The following is a 12916-nucleotide window of genomic DNA, read 5'->3' on the forward strand; positions in this document are numbered from 1 at the left end:
TCCTGGAGGGGTTCAGGGGACCAAATGTGATACTAGGGATTGAATCTGGGCTGGCCACATGCAAGCAAACACTATTACTTTGACCAGTTTTACTTTTTTTCTTTTGGCAGCACTCAGAAATCACTCCTGTGGGGTGCCAGGAACCGAACCCAGATCCATCCCAGATTGGCCACGTTCAAGGCAAACAGCCTATTGCAGTGCTATCGCTCTCGCTCTGCTTTTTACATTATTACATCCATTTCCTCTGGCTGTTATTTGGATCATGTCACAGTGCTCAGGAGCTATTCCTGACTCTGCTCGAAGGAATTTATGCAGAGTAGGGAGCAAATTTGGACTGATGCTATGCACCCCCTTAAATTCTATTCATTACACGGGGCTGGGTGGCATGTTCAGGGCATAGAATTCTGAATCCAGCTGCCTTAACCATATTAAAACTGTTTTATTAAAATTTAGGTAACATGGTTAGAAAGATGTTAAAATTTATAGTACTGATGAACGAAGTCACTTCAGATCATCATCAAAGACCCCATGACCCTCCAGCATTGCTGAAGATAGCAAGGGAAAATGATGCTCTAGTTTGTTTTGGAGTGCCAGAGATCAAACCCAAATCTCATGCACGCAAGTCAAGTGCTTAAATGTTGTGTCACATTCCTGCACCCTAGTCTTTCAAAATTTTGTTGACTCTAGGTATCCTTGTCTCAGCTAAGCATGAGCAGCTACTTTTTGTTTTATTTTGTTTTGGGACCACACCCAATGATGCTCAGAAATTACTCCTGGCTCTGCTCTCAGGAAAAACTCCTGGCTGTGCTCAGGGATTTGTATGGGATTACCGGCTTGGCAGAGTCAAAGACAAATGTCTGTCCCACTGTATTAGAGCCTTAAGGCAGCTACCTTTCAGTGTGACTCGAAAGCTAAATTCTCTACCCCCTCATTGCTGTCCTTACATGGCTCCAAGATCATGACCCTCACCTGCTAAGTACTTCTCCAAAATCCTCTGGAGCTCTACGATGTGCTTGATTCGAGTGAGCACCTTCCCCTTCATCTCAGGGGACGCTTGACGGCAGAAGGCATTGACAACCTGCAGAGGTACAAACCCTATGTTCAATCTTTGAACAATCCGTTTTCACCTTGTTTTCACAACTAATAAGAAATGTCATTCAAGGGCCGGAGAGATAGCATGGAGGTAGGGCATTTGCTTTGCATGCAGAAGGATGGTGGTTTGAATCCCAGCATCCCATATGGTCCCACAAGCCTGCCAGGAACAATTTCTTTTTTTTTTTTTTTTTTTTTTTTTGGGCCACACCCGTTTGACGCTCAGGGGTTACTCCTGGCTAAGCGCTCAGAAATCGCCCCTGGCTTGGGGGGACCATATGGGACGCCAGGGGATCGAACCGCAGTCCTTCCTTGGCTAGCGCTTGCAAGGCAGACACCTTACCTCCAGCGCCACCTACCCGGCCCCCAGGAACAATTTCTGAGCCTACGTAGTGTCAGGAGTTGCCCCCAAGCAGTACTGTGTGTGACCCCAAAACAAAACAAAACAAAACAAAAAAAGACATGTCATTCAGGATCACAGAGTAGCATAGTAGTTTAGTATGTAACGTAAAAAGCATTCTAGGCCCTCTAGGGCCTGAGACAGACTTCTGATCACCTCCAGGAGAGTCCTGGTGATTCCTAGCTTGTCTATGGAGGACCCCTGTCCCCCCAACAAACAAAACAGAAAAGTGCTATAGAGAAAAATGTTGAGCCAATATGGCTGATCACTTCTAATAATTAGTTTTGTTTTGTTTTGTTTTTTTGGTTTTTGGGCCACACCCAGCGATGTTCAGGGGTTACTCCTGGCTGTCTGCTCAGAAATAGCTCCTGGCAGGCACGGGGGCCCATATGGGACATCAGGATTCGAATCAACCACCTTTGGTCCTGGATCGGCTGCTTGCAGGCAAACGCCGCTGTGCTATCTCTCTGGGCCCAATTAGGTTTTTTTTTAATTTTTATTTATTGATTGGTTGTTGGGTCAAACCCAGTGGCACTCAGGGGTCACTCCTGGCTCTGCACTCAGAAATCGTCCCTGGCAGGCTAGTGAATCATATGGGATGCTGGGAATCAAACTGGGCCTCTCCCAGGTCTGCCGCATGCAAGGCAAATGCCCTATCTCTCTGGCTCCCAATTAGTTCTACTTATTACCTGGGACAAAGGAACAGTGGCAAGAGCACACTCGGGGGAAAGAAGTCCTATTCTGCTACATCCTCGTATGGCCTTAGCCAAGTCTTTTATTTTTATTTCATCAGCTACCAAGTAGGCATGCAGTCAAGTCATAGAAATTTTTTTTTTGGTTTTTGGGTCACACCTGGCAGTGCTCAGGGGTTACTCCTGGCTCTATCTATGCTCAGAAATCGCTCCTGGCAGGCTCGGGGGACCATATGGCATAACGGGATTTGAACCACCATCCTTCTGCATGCAAGGCAAATGCTTGACCTCCATGCTATCTCTCCGGGCCCAAGTAATAGAAATTTAAAAATTAGTCTAGTATTTGGCTCCGTTTAAATATCTGATTAACTGTAATCACTTTAAATTTTCTGTACCTGAAACCTGCTGATTAAATCCTGGAAAATGCCTGCCCTACCCATAACTGCAAGGGTAAGAGAATCCAAACATTCTCTTCAATAACATGCCTGGGAAGAGAACTGAGATGTACATGTAACATGTCACCAACGTGTTACCATCACTTTCCTCATTTCATTAACAGAAGTATAATCTAAAGGGGAAACCATTATCTACTTGATCTCACTGAATGAAATAACTGAACCTGTACCAATGGCAAAGAAAAGCAATATTTTCTCAGTGGAGAAGATAAAGCTATTCCAAGCACAAGAAAAATTCGGCCAACGAAATACTCGGAGATAATACAGCAAAGACATCTTTCAATGAACTCTAATTATGCGAGTTAGTCACATGAGACAATACATGCAACAAGGGAGAGGGGGACCTACTGGGAGAGTACACAGGGGCTGGTGCTAGATCGAGTCTTTTCAGGAAACTCTCAGGAGAAGCAAGTAAAGTTTCCTTCTGAGAAACACTGTGTTCAAAAGGTGAAAAACCCGAAACTCCATTTACCTCTCGAAACCAGTTAATTGTAAGAAAGATGAGTGAACACATGAAGGATTTCTCTTTAGCAGACATGGACTCCAACCTCTCTTCGGGCTCCAAGTCAGTGAGGAACAGAGGGCAGTCTGAAAGAGAAATGCATTCTGAAACAAGCATTTTCAACTCCTCTGGGAGTTGCCCTGAGAGCTAGCTTGTCTAATTCTGCCACTAAACTCTATTTTTAGGGGGTGGGGGTGGGGGCACACCGATGATGCTCAGGGATTACTCTTGGCTATGTGCTCAGAAATTGCTCTTTGTGGGACCGGGGAGATAGCATGGAAGTAAGGCATTTGCCTTGCATGCAGAAGGACAGTGGTTCGAATCCCGGCATCCCATATGGTCCCACAAGCCTGCCAGGGGTGACCCAAAACCAAAACCAAAATAAATAAATAAATTACTCCTTGCTTGGGGGACCACATGGGGGATCAAACTTCGGTCCATCTTAGGCTAGTGCGGGCAAGGCAGACGCCTTATCACTTGCACACCGCTTCGGCCCCTGGCCACTGAACTTTTATTTGAACGTTGAAAACTAAGTACTTTCAAAAGCATGTGTTCCACTATGTGTCACCAAGCATTATAATGAAGAAGTCTTGCAATACTTACAGAAGCTAGAGTCACAAAGCAACATGGAAGTCTGTCGTCTGGTTTGTTAACATGCAGGAACTATTTATTACTTTGTCTTGTAATCCTCTACAGCTATGAGGGAGATTATTCTTTCCCACATAGCCCCTGCACTGGTCAATACTCTTTTCGTTGCTGTTGTTTGTTTTGGGGCCACACCCACCAGTGGTCAGGGGTTCTTCCTACCTCTGAGCTCAGAAATCGCTCCTGGCAGGTTGGGGGACCATATGGGATGGCAGAGAATGAACCCAGGTCCGTCCCAGGTTGGCAGCATGCAAGGTAAACGCCCTACCACTGTGCTAGCACTCCAGGTCCATGTCAACACATTTTAAGTACACAAAAGCATTCTATAGAAAGGAACTGTTAGCTTCAGTGTGTACCTAACAGGCCGTCAATCTCCTCCAAATTTCCATTGTGCTGTCTCTCCACACACAGTCTCAGTAGTCGGAAGTAGGGGGTCAGGCACAATGGTGACACCAATCTGGGAAGGAAAGTACAGCTGTAGATCCCACTTTATAGTTTAGTTTATGTTGTTAGAGAACACAATTTTATACTGTGTGAGCTTTGCACATAGAAATGTCTGCTCTCATGCCACGTAACTTAACAAGAAACAAATTAACCAGATAGAGAGGTAGAGAGTAAATAAATGCCCATGTGTTTGGAGAGGAAAGATAAAAGGGAGGAGGGAGATGGCAACAGACAAATGCAATGAGAAGAAAGCAAAAAAGGCAAGAGAAGCCAAGAGCCGAACTGGTCTTCAGCAGGAAGCTCATCAATGGAACAGGAATTGGGCAGGTGGGGGAAGGGTGTGGCAAGGTAAAGCAGAGAACATTAGTTCTATGGCAGAGGGGGAAGGTGCCCATCACAGATGTACTCTGGGGGTTGGGTGGGTGGGGCTGTCAGGGGGAACTGGGGATCAAGTTGTAAGGTGGTGAACACTGGTGAAGCAACTGCTGCTGGAACATTGTATGCCTGGAAATGAATCGAACATATCTCTATACTTTGTAATTTACAATGATTTAACAAAAAATGAGTTGAAAAAGAATTAAAGCAGAAAACCATCAGAGTCTCTATTAGACGGCATGAAACAATACACAACCAAACCTCCTGAAAGTAACTACCCCCTTTCCTTTTCTTTTCTTGCCCTTTTTTTTTTTTTTTTTTTTTGCTTTTTTTTTTTTGTTTTTTTGTTTTTTGGGTCGCAACCAGAAGTGCTCAGGGGTTACTCCTGGGTCTATGTTCAGAAATCGCTCCTGGCAGGCTCAGGGGACCATATGGGATGCCAGGATTTCAACGACCGTCCTTCTGCGTGCAAGGCAAACGCCTTACCTCCATGCTATCTCTCCGGCCCCCAACTACCCCCTTTTCATCGACACCACACCACTTCCAATCCCGAACTGACTTTTGGTTTGGATCCTTTGAAACAGCTCCACCGCCTTCCTTTGCCCAGTCGTGAGTGAAGAGCAGTGGCAGGAGGTTGATGGCAATCCCATCTTGGCTGTTATAGTCTTCAAGACCATACAGAGCTTTCACAGGAAATGGGTAGTTGCTGTGGAGAGACATAGAATCCTATGAGATCTGAGCGAAATGACTTCATCCTAGGAGTACAACCGAGTCGGAGGGTAAGTAGTACTCACCCTTCCGGTATACAGTAGTCCACCACAAAGGCATCCTGGAAATCACTGAAGATGGTTTGTCCAACCCACTCCTTCAGGAGGCAAATGAACAAACAGGTTATAGGACATGAGCGAGCTCACAAGAGCAAGCTATTTGTGTAATACCAAAAATAAATAAATAAATGGACCTGGGGCCGGAACAATAGTACAAAGGACAGGGTACTTGTTTCGGATGTAATCAATCCACGTTTGATTAGATACCCAGCATTGCCTAAGTTTCCCAGAGCACCATGAGGAGTGATTCCTGAGTGCAGAGTTGGGAGTAAACCCTGAATATCTCTTGGTGTAGCCCTGCCCCACCCCCGAAAAAAGATAAAGGATTTAAGAATGTGCAAGCAAGTTGTTCTCACACAGCATGTTAAGCAAATATCGTGAACATTACCATGATTTTTGGAGCCAGCTTTTCTACTTGGATCAGGTTGGCAAATTCATCATAATAAAGAGCAGAGGCCTGAGGAGACTGCTCACTGCATGAACGAACGAGCTGCAGCAAGGAGGTTACCTGAAGCAGTGAAAGGAAAGGACGGTCAGCCCTTGGGCGATCAGTGCCTCCCGCCACCATCCTTTACTCCATTCAGCTTCAAACTTTTACTTTCTCCAACTTGACTAGCAAAACTCGGATTATCCATCAGGCACATGTAGCCTGTCAGATTTTCTCGAGCAAAATTGGATAAAACCATTTCTATGAGAAGCAAGTCTTAATCAATAACATCTGAATAAAAACTTCAATTAGAAAGTCTTAATTCAAGGCTGTTTTCTAGACATGACATAACTTTACACTCACGTCTTACAAGACACACAGACTCTGTCTCAATGCCATTGTTTGTATTTGGCCTACCTTCCTAACTCTCCAGGAATTTCCAATAAAATAGATGATTAGGGAACAGAAGTGTGGCCCAAACCAGTAAAATCTGGGTGTTGCAAAAGCAGCAGCGCAGTAACTTTGGGGCTGGCAATCTAATGCAGCAAACAAGGTGCCTGCCTTACACCCAAGTTCTGATCTCTGGCACTGCATAGAGAATCCAAGCCTTGCCAGGAGTGAGCATTGAGTTCAGAGTCAGGCTGAAGCCCTAAGAAGTCATGAGTGGCTCAAAAATAAACATCCACTTCCAAATAATACCATTCAAAGAGCTATGAGTTCAGGGGCAGAAGCGATAGTATAGTGGGTAGGGTGTTTGCCATGCACACAGTCAACCTGGGGTTGATCCCTGGTCCACTGAGATTCACCAGAATTGTTCATTAAACTTAGATCCAGGAGTAAGCCCTGAGTAAAATCAAGGAAAGGGTGACCTTCCCCTTTGCCCCCCCCCCCCGAAAACCGTACAATCAGGGGAAAAAAATATTTTTTTTGGTTTTTGGGCCACACCTGGTGACGCTCAGGGGTTACTCCTGGCTATGCTACTCAGAAGTCGCTCCTGGCTTGGGGGACCATATGGGACGCCGGGGGATCGAACCGCGGTCCATCCTAGGCTAGCGCTGGCAAGGCAGACACCTTATCTCTAGCGCCACCATGCCGGCCCCGGGAAAAAAATTTTATTTTAAAAACAGAAGCGGTCTTTGTGATAAACTAGCCATGACCAAAACCAATTGTTTAGTTATTGATAAAAATATGAACCACATCACAAGAATTCACTCACCTGTGCACATTTTTCATCGCTTAACTCTGTTTTCCTTTGGGTTAAACTGACTGATGCACTTCTAAAAAAGAAAATGAAACTTTACTTATAATAATTAGTAACAAGGAGCAATTAAGTTTAAGAATAATGCCTTCTGGAGCTGATGTGATAGCTCAAAGGGCTGTTGTACCTGAGACCGGTGTCAAGATTCTGAATATGATACCTACCACCATGGGATTGGGTCTCAGAGGTTCTAGGCAGTTTGAAAGGTCAAGTATTTTCCAGAGTGACCCTCAGTCCCAGAGCCACTTTGAGGGGGCCCTCAAAACAAAAAGGATTAGGAGTTTGTTGGGGGGAAGGGTTCTGGTTAAATACTTAGACCCCTAAGCATTGCATGAGCTAACCTCCCATCTCTCTATTTCAGCAAGCTCAAGCATATCACACACCCATCGAAAGAATATGGATTAGTGCAAAAATTGCCTCCCTTACACATCCAAAACAAAAAACAGAGCAGCATGCTAGAAAGCTAGAAGATAGTAAGCAGATACTATCTTGACTTGTTTGAGGTCAACCCAGGCTTCATTCCTGAAATTCATATGGTCACACAGATACAGAATGACCATATTAATTAAAAGGATAGATACATAGATAGGTAGGTAGGTAGGTAGGTAGGTAGGTAGGTAGGTAGGTAGGTAGGTAGGTAGGTAGGTAGATAGATAGATAGATAGATAGATAGATAGATAGATAGATAGATAGATAGATAGATAGATAGATAGATAGATAGATAGATAGATAGATAGATAGAGGATAGAACAACAACATGGTATGCTGGGGTAAGAGAGATGGTACAATGGGAAGGGCACTTGCCTTGCAAGCAGCCAACCTTGGTTCAATCTCTGGCATCCCGTATGGGCACCACCAAGAATAAATCCTGAATGCAAAGCCAGGAATAATCTCTAGATATAGGGGTTATTTGCCAGGTGTAGCCCAAAACCAAACCAAACCAAACCAACAAATGAAAAAACAACATAGCGTAGGAATACCCAAAGACAATAGAAATGAGCAGGGCAAGTGCAGTTCTGACAGAGAAGGGACCACTATAACAATAACAGTTGGAAAGAATTACTCCAGAAAAAACTGGTTGCTAAATGAATGTAAAATGATATGCATGATAACTTTTCAGTAATAGTATTGTAAACCATGGTGCCTACAAGGAAAAAAAGATAAAAATGAGACAGTAAGAGAGAAAATGAGAGAGAAAAAAAGAAAGAGAAAGAAAGAAAGAAAGAAAGAAAGAAAGAAAGAAAGAAAGAAAGAAAGAAAGAAAGAAAGAAAGAAAGAAAGAAAGAAAGAAAGAAAGAAAGAAAGAAAGAAAGAAAGAAAGAAAGAAAGAAAGAAAGAAAGAAAGAAAGAAAGAAAGAAAGAAAGAGAACAGTGTCTGCCACAGAAGCAGATGAGGGGAATTGAAGAAAACTGGGGAAACTGGTGGTAGAAAATAAGCATTGGTGAAGGGATAGGTGTTAAAATATTAAATGACTGAAATTCAATCATGGTGATTCAATATCAAAATTAAAAAAAAAATTCATGTGGTCTCTAAGCGATGCTAAGAGTGATCCCAGAGTAAAGGGCCAAAAGTAAGCCCCAAGGACTATGGGATGTGTCCCCACCTCACCCCCCGCCAAAAAAAAAAAAAAAAATCAAATCAGGTGTGCTATGACAAATGTCTTGGGAATAACAAACAATAGAGATCCTGACTTTTACCTAGACAGGAATAGATGCAAGAAAAAAGCATCATGGGCTGAAGCAACAGCTAAATGGGCAGGGCACTTGCCTTGCATGTGAGCAACCCAGGTTCAGTCCCCAGCATCCCGTGAGCCCACCAGGAGCAATTCCTGAGTGCAAAGCCAGGAGTGACACCTGAGCATTGGCGGGTATGACCCAAAACACAATAAATCAATTAAAACATCTCAGGAGGACATGGACCCCCTTTGTGAAAGCACTTCGAAAAGTCCATCTTTTGACAATGTCTAGTTTCATTCATATTCATCAGACCATCGTGATTATGACTGCATTTCTGTACGAACCACATGTGGTATAGTTAAGATCAGATAAGTTCATAACAACAACTATTTGCTTGAGTCTCACCATGCTTTTAACATCTAGCAATGGAAAGCTGTGTGGGCCACATAAACCTTTATTTTGCAAGGCAGCTACTTCGCTATGCAGCGCAGAAGGCTAAATTTCTATGAGTACCTGTCTGCCGCCATGACGCCAGCCATGGTGACAGCACCAATGATCCCAATCAGTTTGTATTTGAATATGGTGCTGGACAGCTGCTTCCGTATCACCAGGTGCAGATCATCCTGCAAAGAGATGACACAAAGATGAAGTTGCAGGAAAAGTCTGTCAGGCAAAGGATATGGTTCAGCAAAAATAAGTCTAGCATTGACGTGTGAGGAGTGTGGGTGTGTGGGTGGATATGGACACAAAAGCCTAAACCCTACAACAGCAAGGGCTTTTTGTGTGAATTTGACAAGTTACTTCACCTCTTAAGTTTTCTTACCTTTTTTTTTTTCTCGTCCATTTTCCCAACTATTTAACAGCGAATGTTTGGATGGAGCAATAGAACCGTAAGTGAGGTACTTGCCTTATACGAGACCCATGCAAATTCAATCTAGGTATCACATATGGTCCACACCTAGAGAGATGTCCCCACATATCATCCACCACCATGAGTGCAGAGCCAAAAGTAAGCCCTGAGCATGGCTGAGAGTAGCCCATACTCCCTAATCTCTCTAAAATAAAGAGGAAGTTTTTTCTTTTTTTTTTTTTTTTTTTTTTTGGTTTTTGGGCCACACCCTGTGACGCTCAGGGGTTACTCCTGGCTATGCGCTCAGAAGTTGCTCCTGGCTTCTTGGGGGACCATATGGGACGCCGGGGGATCGAACCTCGGTCCGTCCTAGGCTAGCGCAGGCAAGGCAGGCACCTTACCTCCAGCGCCACCGCCCGGCCCCAGGAAGTTTTTTCAAGGACAAGAGAAATTACTAGGGCCAGAAAGAGCTCCACTCTGAACACATGCAAAACCTACTTTGCATGCAGGAGGCCTGGATTCAATTCCTGGCACCATAACCCTTCAGCACTGCTAGATATGACCCCCAAAACACATCACGCCTGCTTCATGGCTTCCTAGTTCCGTACTAAGGGAACACTACTGACAGTACCCAGAGGTCCATATGTGATACTGGGGATTGAATCATGGTTGGTAATGTGCAAGGCATAACTTATCCCCTTTACCTTATTTACGGGCTCCAAACTCAATACTCTTAGCATTAAAAGGCAGATAAAGTAAGTGAAGACAAGAGAATAGTTTGCCATTATAAATTAGAAACATCATATATCTGGGGCTGGAGAAATAGCACAGTGGTAGGGCATTTGTGTTGCATGCAGCAGACCTGGGAGGGACCCCTTTGATTCCTGGCATCCCATAGAGTCCCCCAGCCTGTCGGGGCAATTTCTGAGTGCAAAGCCAGGAGTAAGCCCTGAGCACCGCTGGGTAATGGCCCCAAAACTTATCAATCAATAGTTTTTTAAAAAATCATATATATCCAGTAAGAAATTAATGCATAATTTTGGGGGTTTTTTATTTGGGGGCCACATCTGGCAATGCTCTGGGATGACTCCTGGTGGTGTTCAGAGAATCATATGTGATGCCAGCGATTAAACCAAGATTGGCCATATGCAATGCAAGCTGTACTCACACCTCAATACATAAAATATTTTAAGGAAGTACATGCTAACAATACAACATTCCTTGTCACTTATTAAACAAAGCATGATTATTTGTTATGTTTTGGGATCACACCAAGCAATGCTCAAGGGTTACTTCCAGCTCTGCACTGGGGAGTTATACTGGATGCTGGGGCTCAAATCTGAGGCAGCTGCATGAAAGGCAAATGCCCTACCTGCTGTACTAATGTCTAGCCCCAACAATATAATTTTAAGGTATACAAAGAGGCCCGGAGAGACAGCTTGGAGGTAGGGCATTTGCCTTGCATGCAGAAGGATGGTGGTTCGAATTCCAGCATCCCATATGGTTCCCTGAGCCTGCCAGGGGCGATTTCTGAGCATAGAGCCAGGAAGAACCCCCGAGCGCTGCCGGGTGTGACCCAAAATAACAACAAAACAAATGAACAAACAAACAAAAAAAGATGTACAAAGAGTGCTGGGGTTGTGGATCAGTAGTAGAGCATGTATCTCACGATCATGAGGCCCTGGATTCAATTCCCACACTGTCAAAAGAAAGAAAAAAAGAACTTGAATAAACATGTGGAGAGAAAGGAACTCTTTTTCACTGCTGGTAGAAATGCCATCTAGTCCAACCTTTATGGAAAGCGATATGGAGATTCCTTCACTAACTGGAAATTGAGCTCCCATATAATCCAGCTATACTACTCCTAGGAATATACTCGAGGAACACAAAAGTACAATACAAAAATCCCTTCCTCATACCTATATTCATTGCAGCACTATTTACAATAGCCAGACTCTGGAAACAACCAAGATGCCCTTCAACAGATGAGTGGCTGAAGAAACTGTGGTACATGTACACAATGGAATACTATGCAGCCGTTAGGAGAGATGAAGTTATGAAATTTTCCTATACATGGATGTACATGGAATCTATTATGTTGAGTGAAGTAAGTCAGAGGGAGAAAGAAAGATGCAGAATGGTTTCACTCATCTAAGGGTTTTAAGAAAAATGAAAGACATTTTTAACAGTATCTCAGAGACAAGAGAGATGAGGGTGGTAGGTGCAGCTCATGACATGAAGCTCACCACATAGAGTGATGAGTGCAGTTAGAGAAATAACTACACTGAAAACTATCATAACAATATGAATGAATGAGGGAAGTAGAAAGCCTGTCTCAAGTACAGGTGTGGGTGGGGTGAGGTGAGGAGGAGGGATATATGGGAAATTGGTGCTGGGAATGTTATACTGGTGAAGGGGACTGTTCTATATATGACTGTAATCATACAACTATAATCATATTTGTAATCACAGTGTTTAAATAAAGATTATTTAAAAAAAAGAAAGAAAATACTTAAATAAACATCTTTCCAAAGATGACACAGAGGGCTACAAGATAACAGAAAATAAAAGAAAAATGTCTGGGGGTCCCTCAAAACATTCAACAAACTCAGCATATACACAATAATTCTATTCTTACCCAAAAGAACTAAAAACAGTGACTCAAGTTTATATCAAGGTTCACAGCAGCACGACCCACAAAAGCCAATAACTGGAACAAACCAAGTGTCTATCAGTGGATGGATGGATGGATAAAACTAACTTGGATACAAAAACAACAGACAATTATTCACTCATTAAAATGAATCAAACTCAGGCTGGAGAGAGCACAGCAGATAGGGCTAATCCAAGTTCTTTTCCTGGCACACAATATGGTCTCCCAAGTACCACCAAGAGTGATCCCTAAACACAGAATTAGAAGTAAGCTCTGAACACCACCAGATCTCTTCCCCCCCAAAAAATGAAGACTGGGGCTGGGCGGTGGCGCTAGAGGTAAGGTTCCTGCCTTGCCTGCGCTAGCTTTGGACAGACCGCGGTTCGATCCCCCGGCATCCCATATGGTCCCCCAAGCCAGGAGCGACTTCTGAGCGCATAGCCAGGAGTAACCCCTGAGCGCCACCGGGTGAGGCCCAAAAACCAAAAAAAAAAAAAAAAAAAAATTTTGGGGCCGGGCGGTGGCGCTGGAGGTAAGGTGCCTGCCTTGCCTGCGCTAGCCTAGGACGGACCGAGGTTCGATCCCCCGGCGTCCCATATGGTCCCCCAAGAAGCCAGGA

General features: G+C 43.9%; 1 protein-coding gene across 1 annotated transcript in view; it reads right to left on the reverse strand.

Annotated features, from left to right (window-relative positions):
- The window catches only part of FANCD2 (FA complementation group D2), a 1230368-nt gene that overhangs the window by 990063 nt on the left and 227389 nt on the right, over positions 1 to 12916 (reverse strand). The window contains exons 20-27 of the mRNA XM_049766247.1: positions 9308 to 9417; positions 7076 to 7136; positions 5821 to 5940; positions 5400 to 5470; positions 5165 to 5311; positions 4143 to 4243; positions 3112 to 3227; positions 970 to 1078 (exon numbers count right to left, since the gene is read on the reverse strand). Of these exons, the coding sequence (XP_049622204.1) occupies positions 970 to 1078; positions 3112 to 3227; positions 4143 to 4243; positions 5165 to 5311; positions 5400 to 5470; positions 5821 to 5940; positions 7076 to 7136; positions 9308 to 9417 (835 nt within the window). The remainder of the gene's footprint in view (positions 1 to 969; positions 1079 to 3111; positions 3228 to 4142; positions 4244 to 5164; positions 5312 to 5399; positions 5471 to 5820; positions 5941 to 7075; positions 7137 to 9307; positions 9418 to 12916) is intronic.

Source organism: Suncus etruscus, chromosome 20 (assembly GCF_024139225.1).
Source record: "Suncus etruscus isolate mSunEtr1 chromosome 20, mSunEtr1.pri.cur, whole genome shotgun sequence".
Lineage (NCBI taxonomy): Eukaryota > Metazoa > Chordata > Mammalia > Eulipotyphla > Soricidae > Suncus > Suncus etruscus.